This window comes from Bos taurus, chromosome 9 (genome assembly GCF_002263795.3).
Source record: "Bos taurus isolate L1 Dominette 01449 registration number 42190680 breed Hereford chromosome 9, ARS-UCD2.0, whole genome shotgun sequence".
In the NCBI taxonomy this organism is placed as follows: Eukaryota; Metazoa; Chordata; class Mammalia; order Artiodactyla; family Bovidae; genus Bos; species Bos taurus.
Genome location: NC_037336.1, coordinates 8,606,599 through 8,630,364, shown reverse-complemented (window position 1 = coordinate 8,630,364; position 23,766 = coordinate 8,606,599). Strand labels below are relative to the sequence as shown.

The 23,766-nt window shown below is 38.4% G+C and overlaps 1 protein-coding gene across 1 annotated transcript in view; it reads left to right on the top strand.

Annotated features, from left to right (window-relative positions):
* Positions 1-23,213, top strand: part of LMBRD1 (LMBR1 domain containing 1) — a 132,297-nt gene extending 109,084 nt beyond the window's left edge. The window contains 2 exon segments of the mRNA NM_001035092.2: positions 22,527-22,618; positions 22,750-23,213. Coding sequence (NP_001030264.1) covers positions 22,527-22,618; positions 22,750-22,866 — 209 coding nt within the window. The 3' untranslated portion in view covers positions 22,867-23,213.
* The last annotated feature ends 553 nt before the right edge of the window (positions 23,214-23,766 follow it).

Here is a 23,766-nt window from a genome sequence, read left to right as displayed (position 1 = left end):
TTCTTTGGAAGGAATGATGCTAAAGCTGAAACTCCAGTACTTTGGCCACCTCATGCAAAGAGTTGACTCATTGGAAAAGACTCTGATGCTGGGAGGGATTGGGGGCAGGAGGAGACGGGGACGACAGAGGATGAGATGGCTGGATGGCATCACTGACTGGATGGACTTGCGTCTGAGTGAACTCCGGGAGTTGGTGATGGACAGGAAGGCCTGGCGTGCTGCGATTCATGGCGTCGCAAAGAGTCAGACACGAATGAGCTACTAAACTGAACTGAAAGATAATCTTCCTAGCAAGATGTTAAAGCAGTGATTTTTCTAAAACACACATATATTGATCTCTTACTAATACTGAGTACATTTTAGAGACTTTTTTTCTTAAGTAATATTGCATTCATATATGAGGTTGTCTGGCATTTTTCAAATGTTATAATGTTTGAGAATTAAAAGAGTCATCTAAAAATAGTTAAGGTTTTTTGTGTTTAAAATGATCTCTGAAAGAATAATTTAGCAGAGTTATAAACAATGCCTATCATACCATGTTTACAAAGTTCTCTTAAAGCAACAATTTTTTAAATTTATCCTTTCACATAATACATTGTTTATAAATTCTAAGTGAGCCACCTGAGCAAATTAGAAATCCATTTTTAGATTTTATATGCAATTATGACAAAAGGACTTTTACATTCTTAGTTTTATGTTTGTTAATTGCTACTTAATCTAATAGATATTAATACATGCACAATTTACATGCTAGTGTGAGTAAAATAAACACAGAATTATGAAAAATAATACAAACATGCAGAAATATTTGAGTCTGGATAGGAGGATGAATGAGCAGTGTGTCTTTGTGGTCTGGCAGAATAGAGTACTGGGTAGGTTCTCAGAGAGAGAGACAGCATCAGAGACATATACACAGCCCATGCCTTTGGAAAGCAAACAGCCTAATGGATTTGGATATGAAAATAAATACTAGTAATAGAAAAGTAAATGGCATGCTGTAACGAAATTACAGGCAGAATGCTGTGGGAAGGCAAAGGAGGTAATGGTTTTCCCTACAGTGTAGCATTTTAACTGGGCCTCAAAGCACAAGTGAATCTAAATGAACAAACAAAACAGTGGAGGCTGTACCAAGCGGAGAAGGAACCTGTGTTAATAAAGCATAAAGTCAAATTTATTTGGCCTGATATGGAAAAAGTATGTTGTGGCAGGAGCATTGAATGTTTGGGAAATACAGAGAGGGATGAAGCAAGATTGTATCTTTCCAAATGACCATTTTAAAAAAATCTGTGAACCACAAGTTTAATTTCTGCCATCCTGTTTAATTATTTTACCTTTCCTTGACGTGAACTTGTCTTATTTGGACAGTAAAACACCTAGAAATGTGATGATCTGTATAAATCAAGCTTGATTTTTGTGGGATGTTCTGGTTAAGTATATTTGTTAATGTATATAGCCAGCCTTAAAAATCATTAATCTGTGGTTTTAGATTTTAGCATTAGGATATAATTTCACTAGGACAAATGGTTAAGATGACTTAAGTTAACTGACGATGCTAAAATAAAAACTGATGTGTTAAACTAAACTACATGAATTACAAAAAGTTGAACAGATTTAAAATGAAAGAGCTAAAACAGAGTTATAATTACATATACTAACTACAAAGGGAAAAGTAAGATGATACTGAATAACTAAAGATAATGTTAGAGGAAAAATAATAAAGTAAAACGTGCATACTTTTACTCTAAATACTTACTTTAGAGAGGAGTTGAATGCTAAGTTTTGGAGTAAACAAGCCCATTATCAGGGAGAGCCTCAAAATACATTCTATAAAAAAAAAAAAATACATTCTATATAAATAAAATGTATTTACCATGCTGTTTTGCTTTTGTCATTAATAAAAGCAAGTAGACCTGTTTTCTCAGAATTTCAGGTACCTATCCTTCTGCAGACTTTTCTCTGAGATACTACATCATCTAAGATACTATGTCAGTTTGTGGCTGTAAAGAACCAGCTGTGAGAGCGGGATGATCATGGCATGTTTTCCCTGAGGTCAGCCAGGGATCAGGAAGGGCTGTCTGCTGGCCGGCTGAGAAGAGGGCAGACCTTGGGGACCTGGCGAAAGAGGGTAATCTAGCTAAGGGTTACTTAAGTCAGATCAGCAAGCCACCTGTTCTGATTGATCAGTGTGGACAAATAGCTCAGCTAATCTTCTGTGAAGCGAAGGCTGAGAATGTTAGGGGCTTGTGTCTGGCTGTGTTGTAGGTAAACAAGGGGGTGTCCTAGAGCCTTCTCTATATCATAGGTTGTATCCTTCTTCATACTAAGCCTTCGATACCTGGTGTGTATTTTATACTTAAGGAACATTTTAATTCAACCACTAAATTTTCATTAAGTAGGTTAATGTGACCATTTAAGTAAGTTAAAGGTGAAATACAGTTCTACTAAAGTACTGCTTCAGTTTTTAGTTTAAACTAATTAAAAGTATGTAATATTAGAAATTCGTTCCCTAGTCTCAGTAGTCATATGTCAAGTGCTGAAAAGTCGCATGTTTCCAGTGGGTGTTATGTTGGACAGCACAGTCTAGAGCCTGGATGGTTGGTTGGCATCTCATAGGAAACAGAGCTTCTTGCAACGTGGAGCCCCTCCCTCTCCTGAAGATGGCATCATCACGTGAAGTAAAGTTAAATACATTACTTGCAAAAAGTGAAAAGCAAAGTTGACCTTAGTGTCAAGAACAAGGAGAAAGAACCAGATTCCTAAGAAATTGTAGTTGCAGACTAGCACTTTGCAGCTATGCAGGCCAAATGCACATCAGCAGAGTGAATTTGTTTCACTGCAGTTTCAGACTGGCAGTGCAGTAAATGGTGCAAGTAAGTACAGTCGTCACGAGAGGACATACCTTAATTCTTGGCTTCACAGAATTCCCACAAAGGAGCGCAAGTGAAGATGTCAGAGTCAAATATTCAAGCACACAAGAAGACAAAGCACCGCGTATAAGAGAGCGAACAGAAGTAGCAGACAGCAGAGAAAGACCTGCCAAGCTCTGATCCTGGAACTATCAACACAGATTATGGAACAGTTAACTATGATGAAAGAAATAAGACCAGATCAACATACCGCAGACGACAGCAAAGTATTAAAGAAAGAATGAATGAAACCCTAGCAAATTTATAAATGACGAAATGCAGTGTTTGAAAATGAACATACAGTAATTGAAATTAAACTCAGTGTAGCAAACTACAAGAGTAAAACCACAACGAGGCATCTCCACTTACCGTTCATTAACTATGGGAGGAGGAGGGGTAGCTGAGGTAGCTCATCTCAGAGGAAAATGGGCACAAGCCCCGCCAGGTAAATAGATGGACACCATCCAGCACGGCCTGTACCTCCGGGCATGACCACCTGGGACGATCAGAGAACAGGGCTCAGATCATGAGGAAACAGAACCCAGACCCAGCCTGATGGCTGACAGCCATGATGTAAAAGCGGTGCTTTAGATCCATCAGTGTCATCAGAGACCAGAGGCTGAGGGGCTCACAGGTTCAGGGAAGTAAAGAGACATCTCAAGTGAATGTGATATGTGGTCCTGGATTTGGTCCTGCCCTTAAGGGATGAATGTTCTAGGAAGAATACACTCAGATAAATGACATGTTGCAGTATGGACCGTAGGGCCAATTTTTAAAAATATAATATCAGTATTAAAAGTCTTAAATTTAATAGCTCTTCTCTGGTTAGGTAAGAGAAGGTCCATCTTGTAAAAAATGCTGTGTTAAGTGGCTAAATTGAATAATGTATGGTTCAGAAAACAGAAGTAAATATGTTGAGAAAAAGATAAAAGAGAGGGAAAAAAAATGAGGCCCACTGTATACCATCAGATGGCTGTTGTTACTGCTCAGTCGATATGTCATGTGCTACTTGCAGCCCCAAGGACTGCATCATGCCAGGCTTCCCTGTCCTTCACCATCTCTGGGGGGTTGTTCAGACTCATGTCCATTGGGTTGGTGGTGCCATCTAACCATCTCATCCTCTTTTGTCCCCTTCTCCTCCTGCCTTCAATCTTTCCCAGCACCAGGGTCTTTTCTAATGGCCCCTTAGGTGGCCAAAGTAATGGAGCATCAGCTTCAGCATCAGTCCTTCTAATGAATATTCAGGGTTGATTTCCTTTGGAATTAACTAGTTTGATCTCCTTGCAGTCCAAGGGACTCTGAAGAGTCTTCTCCAATGCCACAGTTCAAAAGCATTAATTCTTTGGCGCTCTTTATAGTCCAACTCTCACATCCATACATGAGTACTGGAAAAAGCACAGCTTTGACTAGACAGACCTGTGTCACCAAAGTAGTGTCTCTACTTTTTAATATGCTGTCTAGGTTTAATAGCTTTTCTTCCCGAGCAGAATTTAATGCTTTTAATTTCATGGCTGCAGTCACCATCTGCAATGATTTTTGGAGCCCAAGAAGATAAAGTCTCTCACTGTTTCCGTTGTTTCCCTGTCTATTTGCCATGAAGTGATGGGACCAGATGCCATGATCTTTGTTTTCTGAGTGTTGAATTTTAAGCCAGCTTTTTCACTCTCCTCTTTCACTTTCATCAAGAGGCTCTTTAGTTCCTCTTTGCTTTGTGCTGTAAGGGTGGTATCATCTGCGTGTCCGAGGTTATTGATATTTCTCCCGGCAATCTTGATTCCAGCTTGTGCTTCATCCAGCCCAGCATTTTGCATAATGTACTCTGCATGTAAGTTTAATAAGCAAGGTAATAATATACAGCCTTGACATACTCCTTTCCCAATTTGGAACCAGTCTGTTTTTCCATGTCTGGTTCTAATGGTTGCTTCTTGACCTGCATACAGATTTCTCAGGAGGCAGGTCAGGTGGTCTGGTATTCCCATCTGTTTAAGAATTTTCCACAGTTTTTGTGACCCACACAGTCAAAGGCTTTGGTGTAGTCAATCAATTAAGTAGAAATACATGTTTTTCTGGAACTCTGTTGCTTTTTCTGTGATCCACCATATGTTGGCGGTTTGATCTCTAGTTCCTCTGCCTTTTCTAAATCCAACTTCAACATCTGGAACTTCACGGTTCATGTAATGAAGCCTAGCTTAGAGAATATTGAGAATTGCTCTGCTAACGTGTGAGAAGAGTGCAATTGTGCAGTAGTTTGAGCATTCTTTGGCATTGCCTTTGGGATTGGAATGAAAACTGACCTTTTCCATTCTGTGGCCATTGCTGAGTTTTCCAAATTTGCTGGCATATTGAGTGTGGCACTTTCACAGCATCATCTTTTAGGACTTGAAGTAGCTCAACTGGAATTCCATCACCTCCACTAGCTTTGTTCATAAGGATGCTTCCTAAAGCCCACTTGAGTTTGCACTCTAAGATGTCTGGCTCTAGGTGAGTGATCACACCATTGTGGTTATCTGGGTCATTAAGATCTTTTTTGTATAGTTTTTCTATGTATTCTTGCCACCTCTTCTTAATATCTTCTTCTGTTAAGTCCATATGGTTTCTGTCTTTAATTATGCTCATATTCACATAAAATGTTCCCTTGGTATCTAATTTTCTTGAAGAGATCTCTAGTCTTTCCCGTTCTTTTGTTTTCCTCTATGTCTTTGCATTGTTCACTTAGGAAGGCTTTCTTATCTCTCCTTGATATTCTTTGGAACTCTGCCTTCAGAGGGGTATAGCTTTCGTTTTCTCCTTTGCCTTTCAGTATTCTAAAAGCTGACAGTACCAAATGCAGGCCAGGATATGGAATTACTGAAGATAACCACTTCTAATTACCTTTTTAGTAGAATTATAATTATATTATTTATATAATTATACGTTAATTACATCCTTTTATGGAAAAGGAAATGGCAACCCTCTGCAGTATTCTTGTTTGGAAAATCCATTGAACAGGTGAGCCTGTCTGGCTACAGTCCATAGTGTCATATAGAGTCAGACAGGACTGAAGTGACTTCATGCATACATCCTTTTAAAAATTTACACTTCTATTAATATATGTTATTTTTCTTAAATTCCAAAAATTTAAATTTATATGCACAGTGAGTGTTTCAGCATGATGTATTTTGTCCCACAAAATGACAGGAACATATTTTGAACATAAGAATTAGTGAATATAATGTATGCTATGTGGTAACTCCCTAGCAATTTAGACTAAAAGGTATATCTTCTTGTGAAAGTGAGTTGATCTTTTGTGTGTAATTTCAATTTTGAATCTGCTAAAAATCATTCATCTCTCACATTTTCCTATCATTTCTGATATAAATTGTTAGCATCAAATAAACCTTGATTTAATTATAGACATATTCAGTTGTAGAAAATGAGTCATTCTTTGACTTGGTTTATAGAATGTATTCCGTTTGAGGTTCTGTAAAAGGATAGTTTAAATCCACAAAGAACATATTAAAAACTCTTCAGAAATTAAACCTCTAAAAGTGCATAGTACTTTAAAGCTTGTTGAATTTTTTCATATTTTAAATAACCCACCAATTTAAATATAAAGATGATATTCTGTATTTGGTGATACAGTTCAACTTAAACAATTCAAGATATTCTTATAAAGTTCTCACTTATTTTTAAAGATAGAGCAACTTCCACACTTTCTTATGTGAAGCATTTGCTTTGAAAACTATGAGCTAAAACAGGATATTTTAATCAAAATTGTTTCTTATGATAGTGTCAGAAACCTAGCACTTTCTTTCTGGATATTTTCCATATGTACTCTAACTCCAACATTTTATCTATTCCAGAGCATTCTATTGTAACAATTCGTAGTAGACCATCTAAAGTCTTAATGGTTCCCAAATGTTGCTCAATAAGTTTTAAAAGCTTTTGAATCCCATAAAATGTGAGGAACTGACACCAATATCACGTTGCTAATGCTCAGCAGACACACAGACATGTGCCTCTGCCCTCGGGTTAAACACCACTGAGGACAGACCAAGTGGCAGACGGTCCTGACTGAAACAGCTCCAGTAGCCTCCTTACCAAGACAGGTAGCCTCAGAAGGCTTGCTTTGAGACTTGTCATTTCACTGCATCCACCAACGTAAAACTTGTGTCATAAGCGTAGCCCAAATGTAGTTCTCCACCTTTTACGACCTCGATTAAAGTGGCCCAGCCCAGGCCCTTAAACCTTGTAGATACTCTTTGCCTTTCCCCTTCTTATTCTCCCTCACAGTATTTAGTCTAATAAATATAGTTTTACTAAATGTGAGGTTTTCTAAGTTGTGTTTTGGGGTGTTGACAGTTGACAATAAATAAGCCTAGTGATGCTGGATAATTTAAGGGGGATTTAATAATTTAATCAGTAAATTAAGAATCTTAGGTTTCTGTTTCTCCTTTCTAACTACCATCTGGTTTACATATAACGAAATGCGTGTCCTGCCAACCTCTCAAACCTCAGTTCCAAGGCTGAGCTCCTCTCCTTCTTTCTTCCATTTAGCTTTTCCACATGTTACCCTCATGTCATAGGGTAGGAAAAGTTGTCTTGTGCCTTTTGTGTGCCCTCAACTATTTATTTACTCAGAAATCTTGAAATCTTTTTTGCATTTTGTTACTTTTCCAATACTAACCATTTTCTACATTCCACCAAGATTAGATGAGAAATAGCAAACTATACCCATCAGTGAGGATACTTGAAATACACTACATACAGTGTAATAAAACAGCTTTGTATGTTTCCACAGAAAAATGTTCACCACATGATGATAGTGCAAGAGTGTATATATTATCTCATGTTTTATGTTTTGTGCATAAGTAGTGTAAAAGTCAAGCTGCAACTTGACAGGGATGGTCCAGTATATGCAGATCAATGAATACGATACACAGCACATGAAGGAAAGACCGAAATCACACGAGCATCTCAGTAGGCACAGAAAAAGCCTTTGACAAAATTCAGCATCCATTTATGATGAAAATTCTTAGCATAATGGATATAGAGGGAACATATCTCAGCATAAGGAAAGCTGTTTACAACCAACACAATACTCAGTGGTAAAGCTGAAAGCCTTTGTGCTAAAATCTGGTGCAAGACAAGGATAGTCACTCTCACTTCTTCTATTCAACATAGTATCCTATGTTGAATAGTATCCATAGTATCCTAGGAAATCCTAACAGCAGTCAGACAAGAGAAAGAAAGAAAAAAGGGATCCAGATTGGAAAGGAAGAGGCAAGATTGTCATATATGCATATGGCATGATACTATGTATAAAAAACCCTCAAGTCTCCACACAGAAACTACTTGAACTGATAAATGAATTCAGCAAGGTAGCAGGATACAAGATTAATATAAAGAAGTCGGTTGCATTTCTTTACACTAATAATGAAATAACAGAAAAGGAATGTAGAAAAATATTACCTTTTAATATCACATCCTCAGAAATAAAATACTTAGAGTTAAACCTGACCAAGAAGGTGAAAGACATATGCCAAGAACTATAAAAATGTTAATAAAGGAAATTGAAGATGATTCAGAGTTTGGAAAGATATCCCATGCTTTTGGCTTGGAAGAATTAATATTGTTAAAATGACCATACTACCCAGAGCAATCTACAGATTTAATGCAATCCCTATCAAATTACCTTGGATTTTTTTCACAGAGCTAGAACAAATAATCCTAAAATTTATATGGAAACATAGAAGACCCAGAATTTCCAGAGCAATCCAGAAGAAAAAGAAGAAAGCAGGAGGCATAACCTGTCCAGACTTCAAATACTACAAAGCTACAGTAATCCAAATAGCTTGGTACTGGCACAAAAGCAGGCATGTGGATCAATGAATCAGAGCAGAGAGCCCAGAAATAAGCCCACACACCTACAGTCAGTCAGTCTTTGACAGAACAGACAAGGATCTACAATGGAGAAACGATGGTCTCTTTAGCAAGCAGTGCTGGGAAAGTTGGGCGTGCATGTGTGCTCAGTCACTAAGTTTAGCTGCATATAAATCAATAAAGTTAGACACAGCCTCACACCATACACAAAAATAAACTCAAAATGAGTTAAAGACTTAAGCATAAGACATAACAACAAAAAACTCCTAAAAGAAAACATCAGCAAAACATTCTCTGACATAAATCATACCAGTGTCTTCTTGGGTCAGTCTCCCAAGCAATCAAAATAAGAACAAAAATAGACAAATGGGACCTCGTCAGACTTCCAAGCTTTTGCACAGCAAAGGAAACTATAAACAAAATGAAAAGACAACCTATAGAATAGGAGAAAATATTTGCAAATAATGTGACCAATAAGGCATTAATTTCCAGTATACACAAACAGCTCATACAGTTCAACAACAACAAAACAAACCAATTAAAAAGTGAGCAGAAGACCTGAATACACATCTCTCCAAAGAAGACATGCAGATGGCCAATGCACATGAAAAGATGTTCAGCATCGCTAATTATTAGAGAAATGCAAATCAGAACTACAAATAAGGTATCACCTCACAACTATCAGAATGTCCATCATTGAAAATTTTACAAATAGCAAATGCTGGAGAGAGTGTGGATAAAAGAGAACCCTCTTGCACTGTTGGTAAAGATGCTATGGAGGAGAGTAAGTAAGTTCCTCAGAAAACTAAAATTAGAGTTAGCATATGATCCAGCAATCCTAGTCATGGGGATATATCCAGATGAAACTATAATTCAAAAAGATACATGGACTTCTATGTTCATAGCAGCACTATTCACAACAGCCAGGACATGGGAACAACCTAAATGTCCGTCAGCAGAGGAATGGATAAAGAAGATGTGGTGCCCGTGTACAGTGGAATACTGCTAGCCATAAAAATAATGAAATACTGCCATTTGCAGCAACACTGATGCAAACTAGAGATTATCATACTAAGTGAAATAAGAAAGAAGACGGCAAATACTATATGATATCATTTAGATTTGGTGTATAAAATATAACACAGGTGAACTTGTCTACAAAACGGAAACAGACTCAGAGACATGGTTACCATGGGCTGGGGAAGTTTGGGGAGGGATGAATTGAGAGGTTGGGATTAGCAGATGTAAGCTATTATATACAGAATAATAAACAACAAGGTTCTGCTGTATTTTGTTATTGTTCAGTTGCTAAATTTTGTCTTACTCTTTGCAACTCCATGGACTGTAGCATACTAGGCTTCCCTGTCCTTCACTGTCTCCTAGAGTTTGCTCAGATTCATGTTCATTGAGTCGGTGATGCCATCCAAACATCTCATCCTTGGTTGCCCTCTTCCTGCCCTCAGTCTTTCCCAGCATCAGGGTCTTTTCCACTGAGTTGGCATTTCATGTCAGGTGGCCAAAGTAGTGTAACTTCAGCTTCTGTATAGCACAGGGAACTCTATTCAATATCTTATGATAAAATGGAAAAGAATATAAAAAGAATGTGTATATATATATATATATGTATAACTGAGTCACTTCACTGTACAGCAGAAATTAGCAATGTAAATCAGCTCTACATCATAAATATATACATATATACATATGTACACACAAACAGCATATAAAAGTCAGGCTGTACCTCAGAGAACAAAATGTGGAATAAGGACAAGAAATAAGTATTCATTGTTTTTTGTTGTTGTTAATAAGTGGCTTTTATTATATAATTAAAGAAAAAAAACAATAAGCCTTTTTAAGAATGAAAACAATGACAGTCCAGATAGTGGCATGCATCTATCTGCCCAGTAACTATTGGTTGTAGAGAAGACCTTTTTCCTTCCAGTTTGTTGAAAAGTGGCAGTGGAGAGGGTAGTTTCTGAGACTTGGAAAAAATGTAATTCTCAAAATCTTAGTATCATTTTTTTCCTGGAATATGAAATGTTTCTTTCTACTTATACTTGGTTCCAGGAAATTTTGTTTAGAAGTCCAGGTGACTAAGCAATATACATTATCACTAACAATGGATTCAGGTGATTTTTTGTTTTTCCATCTATACTTTACCTCTAAGCAAAAAAAGAGAAAAATGTGTTTTGCAGGAAAGACTTATTTCTGTTTAAAACCAATTTCATTAGAGGAGTTACTATACTAGTTTACACTTGATGTTTGATGTATAGTTTTAAATAAAAAGTTCATTTTAAGGAAAGCTAGTTTTGACAGGCTGAAATGAAGCTGGTCAAGGAGTTTCATTAGAACCTTAGCCATATGGCCTGAGGTTAAGAATGGACACTGATGCTCTGTGATGACAGTATTTGTTAATGTCTCTTGTGGTGCTGAGTGCCCAAGTGGGTGATCTATAAACATAGTTTGAAATGAAAATGGTACCAAACTCTTCCTTTGTGGATTTAAAAGACAGGTTTGAATATGGACTTCAGATTTAATACCTCCTACCTACTTCATATTAAGTGAAGCTAATTAATTTTAGCTCTCTGGAGATTTGTAACAAGAAGATCCAATTTGAGAGAATCTAAGTCATTCTTTCCCTCTGACTCAAGTACATGGAGCAGTGGCCTTTAAAAATACTACGTGGTCTTTCTGTCTTATACTCTGCACATTTGGAGGGAGGGGACAAGATAGTTTAGAACAGTTAGATTTAGTCTAAAGATGAGGATAAATGAGGTCACCTAGAATTATAATAGTTTTGATAGGCTTATTTAGAATGCTATCCTATTTATTTAAGGAATACAAAATTGATAACAGCCTTTGCAATTTAAACACATTTGGAAGATATTGATATATCAGTTTTCATAATAGTGAGAATCACAGTCCTGTGTGTCTTGAAATTCATGTAAGATTTATAAATGTCTAAGTTTCCAAGATTCTATTTGCTGTTGTTGTACAGTTGGTCAGTTGTGTCCAGTTCTTTGCGACCCCATGGACTGCAGCATACCAGGCTTCCCTGTCCTTCACTATCTCCCGGAGTTTGTTCAAACTCAAGTCCATTGAATCAGTGATGCCATCCAACCATCTCATCCTCTTTTGACTCCTTCTCCTCCTGCCCTCCATCTTTCCCAGCATCAGGGTCTTTTCCAATGAATCACCTCTTTGCATCAAGCAGCCAAAGTATTGGAGCTTCAGCATCAGTGCTTCCAGTGAATATTCAGGGTTGATTTCCTTTAGAATTGACTGGTTTGATTTCCATGCTGTCCAAGGGACTCTAGAGAGTCTTCTCCAGCACCACAGTTTAAAAGCATCATTTCTTCAGTGCTCAGCCTTCTTTGTGGTCCCGCTTTCACATCCATACATGACTACTGGAAAAACCATGGCTTTGACTATACAGGCCTTTGTCAGCAAAGTGATGTCTCTGCTTTTTAATATGATGTCTACGTTTGCCATAGCTTTTTTTCCAAGGAGCAAGTGTCCTTTAATTTCATGGTTGCAGTCACCATCTGCAGTGATGTTGGAGCCCAAGAAAATAGTCTGTCAACTGTTTCCATTTTTTCCCCATCTATCTGCTGTGAAGGGATGTAGCTGGATGCCATAATCTTAGTGGTTTTGAATGTTCAGTTTTAAGTCAACTTTTTCACTTTCCTCCTTCATCTTCATTAAGAGGCTCTTTATTTCCTCTTCACTTTCTGCCATTAGGGTGGTGTCATCTGCATATCTTCAAGTTATTGATATTTCTCCCTGTAATCTTGATTCCAGTTGAGCTTCATCCAGCCCAGCATTTTGCGTGGTGTACTCTGCATAGAAGTTAAATAAGCAGGGTGATAATATACAGCCTTGATCTACTCCTTTTCCTATCTTGAACCAGCGCATTGTTCCGTATTCTATCTGTTGATTCTTGACCTGCATACAGGTTTCTCAGGAGGCAGGTAATGTGGTCTGATATTCCCATCTCTTTAAGAATTTTCCAGTTTGTTGTGATCCAGTCAAAGGCTTTGGTGTAGTCGTTGAAGGAAAAGTAAATGACTAATTGTTCTCATCTATTTTCTCATCTGTTTTTCTCATCTATTATTTTCATCTCATTTCCTTGCTTTTTCAGTTAACTTTTTAAATTGGTATCTATTATGTGGTAGGCACTATTCTAAATACTACTGATACACAGGTAGTGAACAAAGCTCAGATGTGCTGTCCCCACAGGGCTTATTTAGAAGGAGACAAATAAGTATATCAGGCAGTAATCATTATGGAGAAAAAGTACCAGAGGACAGTAATGGTGCCTGGAAGGAGGGATGGTTTGAAATGCTGAGTAGGGCAGAAAGGAAATCCTTACCGAGAAGCTGACATCTGGGCAAAATGGTCTGAGGGAAGTGAGATCAGATACCTGGAAGGAAGGCAGATACCTGCAGAGAAGCCATGCAGGCCATGGTGACAGCAGGTGCAGAGGTTTTGGGGCAGGGGGGCCCAGGAAGGGAGGAGGAAGGGCGGGCCAGTCATCAAAGAGAAGGACTTCATTCAGCTTTTAAGCTCAGACGGGAAGTCTAGAAGGCTGTGAGCAGATGACCTGATGGGCCTTACATCCTCAGGGGGTTACTCTGACTACTGTATTGCATGTAGACCAGGGTATGGGAACTGTTTTTCTGTAAGAGACCAGTTAATAAATATTTTAGGCTCTGTGGGGCCTGGAGTAGTGTCCACACTGCTCAGCTGTGCCACTGAAACACAGAGGTTGCTGTGGACAGCATGTCATGTTTCAGCATAACTTAAAAAATGAGTGATGGACCGAGTGAATCCTCCTGGGGTATAGTGTACTAGCCCCTGAGATAGACTCTAATAAACCAAGGGCAAAGGCGAATTGATAGGACTTTTGCAGGAATCCAAGGCAGAGCTTGTGGTGGTAGAATTGCAGGAAGTGGTTAGATTCTGGGTAGATTTTGGAGGTAGAGCCAGTGTGATTTGCCAGTGCCATTCCTCCAGTGGGAACCTTAACCGTCCCCTGTACCACCTATACCACTGTACCACCAGGGATTGAAGGATTCCACTTTGTAACCCATCCTGCATGTTTCTAGTCTTTTTCCTGAACTTGGTCTCCTTTTCCATCATTGCTCTGCAACTGTTTGTTCTGGAAATGTCACAGCCAGATTCTGCCCAACTCCTCCCATCTTCATCAGTCAGATTCCTGGTCATCTTACAAGGTTTCTTTCCAACCTGACCCTCTTTTTTGAATCTCCAAACATGTGTACAGTTTTTCTTTTTTTTTTTTCCACTTGAATTCCCATAGCAGTTTTACTTCTTATGGTGTGACCTTTACTCTGTCTTAATCTATAGTCATTTATGTATCTTATGTCTACCCTACTCTTTTGTAGGAATGTCAGCTCCTTGAATTAAGAAAACATATTAATATATATATATGAAGTATATTTTTCTGTCTTGTTCAACCAGCGTTTGTAGAATTGAATCAGTTTTTAAAATTTGTTCCTTTTTTATCTTGTTAAAAAATGTTCTTGTAGTAACATAAGATTAACATCACCTAATATCTTGTCTCTTCTTGCCCACTTTATCTATTGAATGAAATCCATTGTATTCACTTCCTGCTCGGTACCTACTGACCCCTTTTCTTACTTGGATCAATTGCTTTCTAATTGTGCTGTTTAGCTCTAATGTTACAATTTCTGCTTATTGGACTTCTGATGCATTAGAAACCGTATCTTCTTTCTGGATTTCCTTCCCAAAGCTAGTTTTCCAAGGGTTTAAAAAGAGAAAGAAAAGAAATGCTTTGTACAAAATATATATCTGAAAAGTCCTTGGATATCAACATCCTCACAGTTGATGATATGATGGGCAGTTTGTGCTATGCAAAAAACCATTTTTTTTAGAACTTTAAAAGTACAGTACCATCTATGTTTCATTTCTGATGGGTGAGAAATCCAGTGCATCTATTTCTTCTTTTGAAGTTAACTTGATCGTTTCTCTTTTCTCCATTTTCCCTTTGGGGAGCTCTTGTTCATTAGTTCCTGGATGTCTTCGATTGATCATCTGTCTCCTCTCATATTTCATATTTTCTGCCTACCATTTTGCTCTAGATTCTTGGGTATGTACTCAGTTTTATCTTCAAACTATACCCTGAATTTTTTATTTCATATAACACATTTGTATTTTCCTTGGGGTGCTTTATGTTTCTGATTTTTTTCCAAGTATCTTTGTTTTATGATGTAATATCCTTGTCAGTATATGAAGATACTAAACATTTTTCTTAATGATTGCATTTAAGTAGAATTACAGTGCTGTTCATCTTGGAGTTCTGTTTATCTCGTTCTTTCCCTTCATGCTGATAGTCTCCTGTATATAGCTGATGATTTATTCATATTTATGTTAACTTGTGTTTAAGTATCAGGAACTAGGAAGCCTCATCACGGGGGCCTCTGATTGGGGTTTCTTGATCCTTAAGTTGTATTTTTAAATAAATGAAAGGGAAACCAGCTGTTTTACTGGAGATCTTCTAAATGTGGCTTTCCATCTTACAGAATATTGCTGAGGTCTCCTGTCACCGAGTGGCCTTCCTCCCTTTCTGTTTGCTGTTAACAGTTGCTCCTGGCTTTATTCATGTTCTGTAACTTTAATGAGGTCCTGGGAAACTGGACAGGAAGCAAATGACTGTTCTCGTAAACCTCTTGTGTTCAACAAATTAAAATAGTTCTTCATGGTTAAGTGCTATAAGCTTAAAAGTTGACTTGTTGGAAAAGACTCTGATGCTGGGAGGGATTGGGGGCAGGAGGAGAAGGTGACAACGGAGGATCAGATGGCTGGATGGCATCACCGACTCAATGGACATGAGTTTGAGTGAACTCCAGGAGATGGTGATGGACAGGGAGGCCTGGTGTGCTGCGATTCATGGGGTCGCAAAGAGTCGGACACGACTGAGCAACTGAACTGAACTGAATAATAACTTTGTGTCAATAGTCTCATTTGATTTAATTCTCCCCATCAAAGGGGCAGAGCAGTATTGAAGTTAGAGTGATGAGACAGAATTATTATTTAAGAATCCTGTCGTACCCTGATATCCAGCATCTGTATTTGACTCCAGATAAGTAAAGAGAGAGTAAACTAAAGTATTAGCCAGATGGCAATTTATTAATTTACCATAGGAAGTATTACATTAAAGAAGCTAGAGGCTCACGGTTAGTGAATTCTCACCAGAGAGAAGGAATCTGTATGGAAAGCTGATTTTACAGTCACGTAGTTTCTGGGTGGGCCTGGAGTCAGGAGAGGGTCTCACTGATGTTGGCTGGTATCATCCAGCTGAGAGGGCCAGATGTAGTGTGCCTGCAGTCAGGTGAGGTTGCTGTGTGTGTGCGCACTCAGTCGTGTCCAACTCTTTGCGACCCTGTGGACTGTAGCCCACCAGGCTCCTCTGTCCAGGGAATTTCCCAGGCAAGAGTACTGGAGTGGATTGCCATTTCCTCCTCCAGGGGATCTTCCTGACCCAGGGATTGAACCCGTGTCTCTCGTGTCTCCTGCATTGGCAGACGAGTCTTACCACTGAGCCACTGGGGAAGCCATGTAGACCAAAAAATTAAGTATTGATCAAAGCATATTTCTCTTGGATTTTGCTTGAGATACAGAAAGTCTCTTTATTGTTGAAGTTCTTTTTCCAGGTGACATTTTGATTGTGTTGATGAAGTTCAGCAGGGACAGTACAGTGAAGTTAACTAGGTATAAGGTTTCTCAGTTTTCTGGAGTCCACGCTAAAGCAGCCCAGGTGATCTTGTGAAACTTCTCAGCTACTTTCTACAGATCCTTGTTTAAGGATTCTAACTCATAAAACATCAACCTTTTTTAAAAATCATATTTAGAGTACTCTCTAAATTTAATTCTCAGAAGGTCAGTTTATCTTATCACAATCCATCATGAGCAGATATTATATCGATGACACTTAGAAAGAAACTGACTTAGACGTTAAATGACTCCATCCAGAATCTCACAGTAAATGTAATCAGCGAACTCAAGAACCAAATCTCAATTTTCTGTCTCTAATATTTTCTAACATACCTCTTAAATTGTTGTCATTTTATGAAAAAGTTAAGGTAATAGAAAGCAGTTGCTTTATATTTTACCATCTTGGACAATTAAGAGTAATAGAAAATCTCATTAATTTAGAGTTCACTAATACAGTTTGAGATTGTTCCTACATTTATATGCTAATGCTTACCTTTGGCACTATCTTTTATAAGCTATGTATGGCCAATTATATTTTATATGGTCAGGACAAATGAAATTAGGTACGTTCTTTCTTAAAGGAGCAATACATATTTTAGCACTTTTGAAGTACATTGAACTTAAATGTAATCAAAGCTCAACACAAATTATACTGGTTCTTAACACAGTCACTATGAGACTTTATTTTTCAGTGCAAAGCATGTGGCCAAGTACTAGCTTTGTTAACCTGGTACAGTTAATATATTCATAAAATATAATCTATTCCCTTTAGAATTTCTATGACTTTTGATGTTCACCAACTCTTTCTTTCCCTTTTACCCAGTTCCTGCAGTGAGATTTAACAAAACATGATTTAACTATATGCCATTTGTTGAATTTCAAGATAAACCTACAATTTTGGTTTTTATGCAAATATTTAAATTTAAAAAAATTTATTCTGCCCTCCCTCTTCTTACTGGATATATGTTGCTGGTTTCTCAAATCTTTCTCTGTGTGTGTATTTCATATGCTATAAATCCATTTGACAGTGATGAATAACTGGGGCTTTAACTCCTCAGATTCCCTCCTTCTATCCCAATAGCATGCTTTCCCCTTTCTCAGAACCATTTGATAAATGATTCCTAATCATATCACGGTAAAGCCCGAGGTGCTTAGCCTGTTTACATTTAAGATTTGTATGTCTATTATAAATATCCAACAGTAGCAAGACCTAAAGTTAGCATAGTCACACGCAACCATGAGAAAGGAAGCGTTATTCTAAGGAATCCAGTCTTCTCCCAGTTCTTTTGTCACTAGTTAAAGAAATTGCTTTAAAATTCTCTGTGGCACATAAATTTCCCCAGATACCCTCCCTCTACAACATACGTAGATAAGGATTCATTTTATAAATAAAGCACAAATATAGACTTAATTCTAAGCTGATTTCAAGTGAAGGTGTAACATGATGATGACCTAATATTGGCTTAAGTCAGCATTAAATGTTGTTTTTCAAAATATATTTAAAGTAGAAGGTGCTGTTTATTACAGTTAATAACCAAAGTTATCTTAGTGGCAGTCAGCACACACTAACAGTGACATAACCAGCAGTCTAAAAGGAAATAAGTATATAAAACTTAGGGGTACATTTGTAAAAGCTGTTGTTATATGACAGACAGAGGCTTAATTGTACTTTCTGTTGGTTATTCATCTAGTTTGATAAGTGAGAATAGATGGAGGAAAGTGAAAGAAGCAGGAGTCAAGTCTTGATTGTTTTTTTCAGATAACTTCCGTGCCCTTTCTTGGCTCTTTTAATTTTGGTCTTTTTCATATGGCCACCTTGTCTGAAAAAAAAAAAAGCTATTGTCTGAACCCTTATTTTTAGTTTTTAATTGTTAACATCCACTCTTTGGTTTAGCTGGAAGTTTATGTGTCCCTTTGAGGAATAACAGCCAGAGTCTCTTGAACACCTGTGATTTTAGAATGCAGTTCTTAAATTGAGCAGTTCACATTTATTTTGAAGGTTAAACCAAGTTCAAAATACTTATTCTAGTGTTTCAGATAACAGTAGAAAGACTTCTCTAGATTTCCTAGATACCTGTGACGCAGACGATCAGCTAGGAGAGGGCAGATAGGGGAGTGGAGAGAAGCCCCTCCATGTATTTACTCAGTGTGGAGTTGTAACTTGAACATAAAATATTTGCATGAGGATTATTAACCAGAATTCCTCTGTGGACATCTGCCCCTTTATGTGCATATAAATATACTGATAAATACATATAAAGATAAAAGCTGTTAGATACTTTTCAACAACAAAGCAGAATACAATGGTCATACTTTTTTTTCTCTCTCTCTTATTTTAGAAGGCTTGTGTCAAATCTTTAAACAATGGAAGTGGTAAACATGTGAAATAATGTGATAGGAAAAGTAAGATACACTCTTTGTGGAGGAGAAAGTATCAGCGGGTGTAGCCAATTTAAAGTGTCATTGAGTGGGTTATAGAGCCCTGGGAAAAGTCATTTGATTTCACCTGCTTCTGCCAGTTCAGCCACTGTCTTGTTCCTGTTCTGGCCCTGAAGCTTCCAGTTCACTTTAGTTCTGACCCCCCCAGATACCCTTAGCTGTGGGAATAAGTAACAGAACTCTTATTTTTTAAATTTAGAGCATTAGCAGTGTTGAGAGGGTTGAATAACTTTTTTAAAAACAGGTTTGTGCTTGAACAGCAGAGCTTACGTAGTACTTAACCCATGAAAGATACCGTTGATGTTTTCAAATTAATTGTGAACAGGCATTTTTTTTTTTAAACAGTCTGCTCGTCTCTTCATTACAAGTTGGTTTTTATTTAAAGGTATGTTACTGTTTAGCAAGTATCCTTTTACTGAATTATACACATTTAAATTAAACCTAGATAGCATATTAAAAAGCAGAGACATTACTTTGTCAACAAAGGTCCGTCTAGTCAAGGCTATGGTTTTTCCAGTGGTCATGTATGGATGTGAGAGTTGGACTGAGCGCTGAGCTCAGAAAGCTGAGCACCGCAGAATGGATGCTTTTGAACTGTGGTGTTGGAGAAGACTCTTGGGAGCCCTTGGACATCAAGGAGATCCAACCAGTCCATCCTAAAGGAGATCAGTCCTGGGTGCTCATTGGTAGGACTGATTTTGAAGCTGAAACTCCAGTACTTTGGCCACCTGATGCAAAGAGCTGACTCATTTGAAAAGACCCTGATTCTGGGAAAGACTGAAGGCAGGAGGAGAAGGGGACGACAGAGGATGAGATGGTTGGATGGCATCACCGACTCAATGGGCATGGGTTTGGGTGGACTCTGGGAGTTGGTGATGGACAGGGAGGCCTGACATCCTGCAGTTCGTGGAGTTGCAAAGAGTCAGACATGACTAAGCGACTGAACTGAACTAAACTGAAATTAAACCAAATCCATCTGTATCTGTTTTGACTGTAGAGACAGAACAATAATGCACATGTCCAGAGTTGTCATGATGCTAATAGCTAAACAAGTATTTTCCTTAGTGCTAAGGAACACTAGTCACCTTCTAAAATCTTAAGATCAGTTTTTATTGGCACCATTTGAACAGCTCTTGAAAGCTATATTCTTTATCATGGGCTTGGTTATATCTTAAAGAAGAAAAAAGAAGAAAATTAATATGAACTGCCACTCTGCAGACTTCATCTGGTCTTCAGGATGAGCCCGTAAGGAAAGGTGGTGACACGCACGAGTGTCAGTAGTCAGATGTGCCTGTTCACGTGGCAGAGAAGTGGCCGAACGAGAGCCGACACCAAATCTGTGAAACCAGGGTCTGCACCTCTTTTCCCGTGTTGGACATTTCAGTTATGCTTTCATTTTCAACATGGATTCAAGTATCTTGTTTTGACATCCTTGGAATCTTCTCAGATTTTAGTCAAAAGAAATTAGAAAATGCATTAGTTATCAGTATGATTTTTAAGTAAAATACCTCCCTTTTGAACAATTTAGTTTACTTCATCAGTCATATTAAATATGAGTGCCAGGTACTCCGAGGGATACTCTGGAATACTGAGGCCAACCTAGTGGGAAAAGTGACAAATTTCCTAAGTTACCTTCCTGTGAAGCCCGTTCTGTCGTCCTGGGGCAGGGGCAGGGGGTGGGCAGAGTGACTGACCAGCGGCTTTCCCGCCCAGGAGGCTCTGCTGCTGCCTGAGCTGCACGGCCTGGTGTGAAGATGTCACCTTGGGGGCCAGGGACTGCAGAACTGAGGGGAGAGAAACATTGGTTCCACACTGCTGCTTGAGTCCTTCTTGGTGTTCCTTAGGAAGCTTCGGCTATTCCTTCTAGACTTTTCTGTTGAGAAAGACAATGAGGAATGTGCAGGGGGCCCTCGGGGTTCAGTGATTGGCATTAGACTGGCTGCCCTGCCCGTGAAGAGAAGGCACGTCCCTGCCACACTGCGTGTTTTCCTGTAGGAAGCAGAGGCTGTCTGTCCAGCTGGGCCTTGAGCCATTCAGAAGGACATGCTGAGCTTCATGGGAAGGGAGGAGGAGACTGGGATAAAGTAGGACCAAATGCTGCTTTTCAGAGATCCATGCCACAGACGGTTTTAATAAACAAGTATTTGCTTAGATGTCATGTATTAGATACCTAAAGGACTTTGTAAGCTAATGGAAACAGATAATTTAGATAATATGGAGTCTCAAAAAGATATCAAATAACCAGTCTGCTGCTTTCTCCTTAAGAATTACGTTCTGGTTTTTTTTGAAGGAAAAAAATAAATGATTGTTTTTAGATTCAAGTTATAATAAATATTATCTAAAGCAGAGACATTATTTTGCCAACAAAGGTCCATCTAGTCAAGGCTATAGTTTTTCCAGTGGTCATGTATGGATGTGAGAGTTGAATTGTGAAGAAAGCTGAGTGCCGAAGAATTGATGCTTTTGAACTGCGGTGTTGGGGAAGACTCTTGAGAGTCCCTTGGACTGCAAGGAGATCCAACCAGTCCATTCTGAAGGAGATCAGCCCTGGGTGTTCTTTGGAAGGAATGATGCTAAAGCTGAAACTCCAGTACTTTGGCCACCTCATGCGAAGAGTTGACTCATTGGAAAAGACTCTGATGCTGGGAGGGATTAGGGGCAGGAGGAGAAGGGGATGACAGAGGATGAGATGGCTGGATGGCATCACTGACTCGATGGACATGAGTCTGAGTGAACTCCGGCAGATGGTGATGGACAGGGAGGCCTGCTGTGCTGCAATTCATGGGGTCACAAAGAGTCGGACACGACTGAGCAACTGAACTGAACTGAAAGTTCAGGGAGTACGCAAGTCAGCCATCTTTTCAATAGCATTCTTAAGCTCAAAAAGATCTCCTTTTAAAGGTATCATCACTTTATTGTTTTAATTATTCAGGTAAAGCTTACCTATATATCGTGGCTGTGCTGGACCTTCACTGCAGTGCATGGGCTTGTCTGGTGGAGCCTGGGCTCTGGAGCCCATGGGCTTCGGTCGTGTGGCTTGTGGGTTTAGTTGCTCTGCGGTGTGTGGGATCTTAATTCCCCAACCAGAGACCAGAGATCAACCCCGTGTCTCCTGCATTGTCATGCAAATTCTTAACCACTGGACCACCGGGGAAGTTCCCCCCAAAATCTCTTAATTGGATTCTTAGAAAAGCGCAGCCTAATGCTAACCACATCTGCTTACTTTGTTCATTTCTTTTTTTCATTCTTCATCAGGAAAACTGTTTTGTTTTAGGACATGTCTGGCATTCCAGGTCAAAATGCTTTTTCTAGTTTAAATACATTGAACTAGCCAATACAACTTTTTTATACCTAACAGCAGGAATTAATATTGGTTGTGCTCACTTTTAAAAATGTCATGTTACATTAAGGTGATTGAAAGAGTGTGCTTTGGAGATAGATCTAGATTTCCATCCTGTCTCTAAAGCTGATTTAGTTTTGTTTAATACAACCTTTTAGGTAAAGTATTAATAGTCTATTTCAAGAGAGAAACTACTCCACCTTGGTCCTTTATTGCTTTTATAGATCAGTGTACTGTCACCCGGACCTACCTGTTCCTTCACAAGTTCTGGTTCTTCAGTGCTGCCTACTACTTTGGGAACTGGGCCTTTCTTGGGGTAAGTACAGGCATCCCAGGAATGCCATGACCATTAGTGGCCCATTTATGGATGGGTTTGGATTTTAAAGTCAGTGCTTTCTGGGAGATTTCAAGTTTGAGAAATAACATACGGCCTGTTTACCTCTGCAGGTGTTCATCGTTGGGTTCATCGTGTCCTGCTGTAAAGGGAAGAAGTCGGTCCTTGAAAGGGTAGATGAGGATGACTCAGACCTGAGTGATGACGAGCCCTCTCTCTACTCCGTTTGAGGGCCTCTGGCCTGCAGCGTTTACAGAGCGGACTGCATCTCATGTGCATTTCAAAGTGTCAAACTAACATTAGGATGAACTGACTAGCTTTCATCAAAAATGGGAGCATGGCTATTAAAAAACTATATTTTTTATGTTTTCTGAAGTGACATTATTGTATCATAGATTAACATTTAAAATTGCTATAATAATAACTATGTAAACACAAAACTACCGGCTTTGTGAGGGAATGTTTGTGGAGATTTTTTTGCCTCTAGTGTATAATAGTGTTGAATTGATTAAAAACCCTCCAGAGTTAATATTCCCTTGATCATTTTTTAAAAACATAATAAATCACTTGTACCTGTGCCTTTTGGTCTCTAGAGTACTGTGGAATTTTCAAGTGTCTATATCTGATTGTCAAAAAATAATATTCACAGTATAGCTGAATACTAAATATTACTCCTTTATGCAGCTTGTCTTCTAGTCTCTAGATTAAATTACTAGTGCCACTGAAATAGATTTCATGAGCACATTTCAGGCTACTTGGTGTCTCAGATATATTGTTCATATAGTAATCCATTAGGTATATTGTCACCTCTCAATATTTAAGGCATATACATTGTTGTAAATAAGTAACCTCAAAATTTGTATTCCAGCGTAAATGGGAGTATTGTCAAGAATAAGTAATCCTGAAAAATGAGTGAACTGATCAGTTTAAAACATATGACAATATTTTGGCATTAAAGATAGTTTTTCATTCTAAAGATTTAGAATTTGCAAAAGATATAGGGAAAGCTGTTTAGTATTGATAGGGCATTTTGAACACATTCTGGATAGTGAGAATTCATCACAAGTTATATTCTAGTTTACGAACATAGGCAAATTAGAACTCATAAAAGGCACATAGTTTGATTCTTG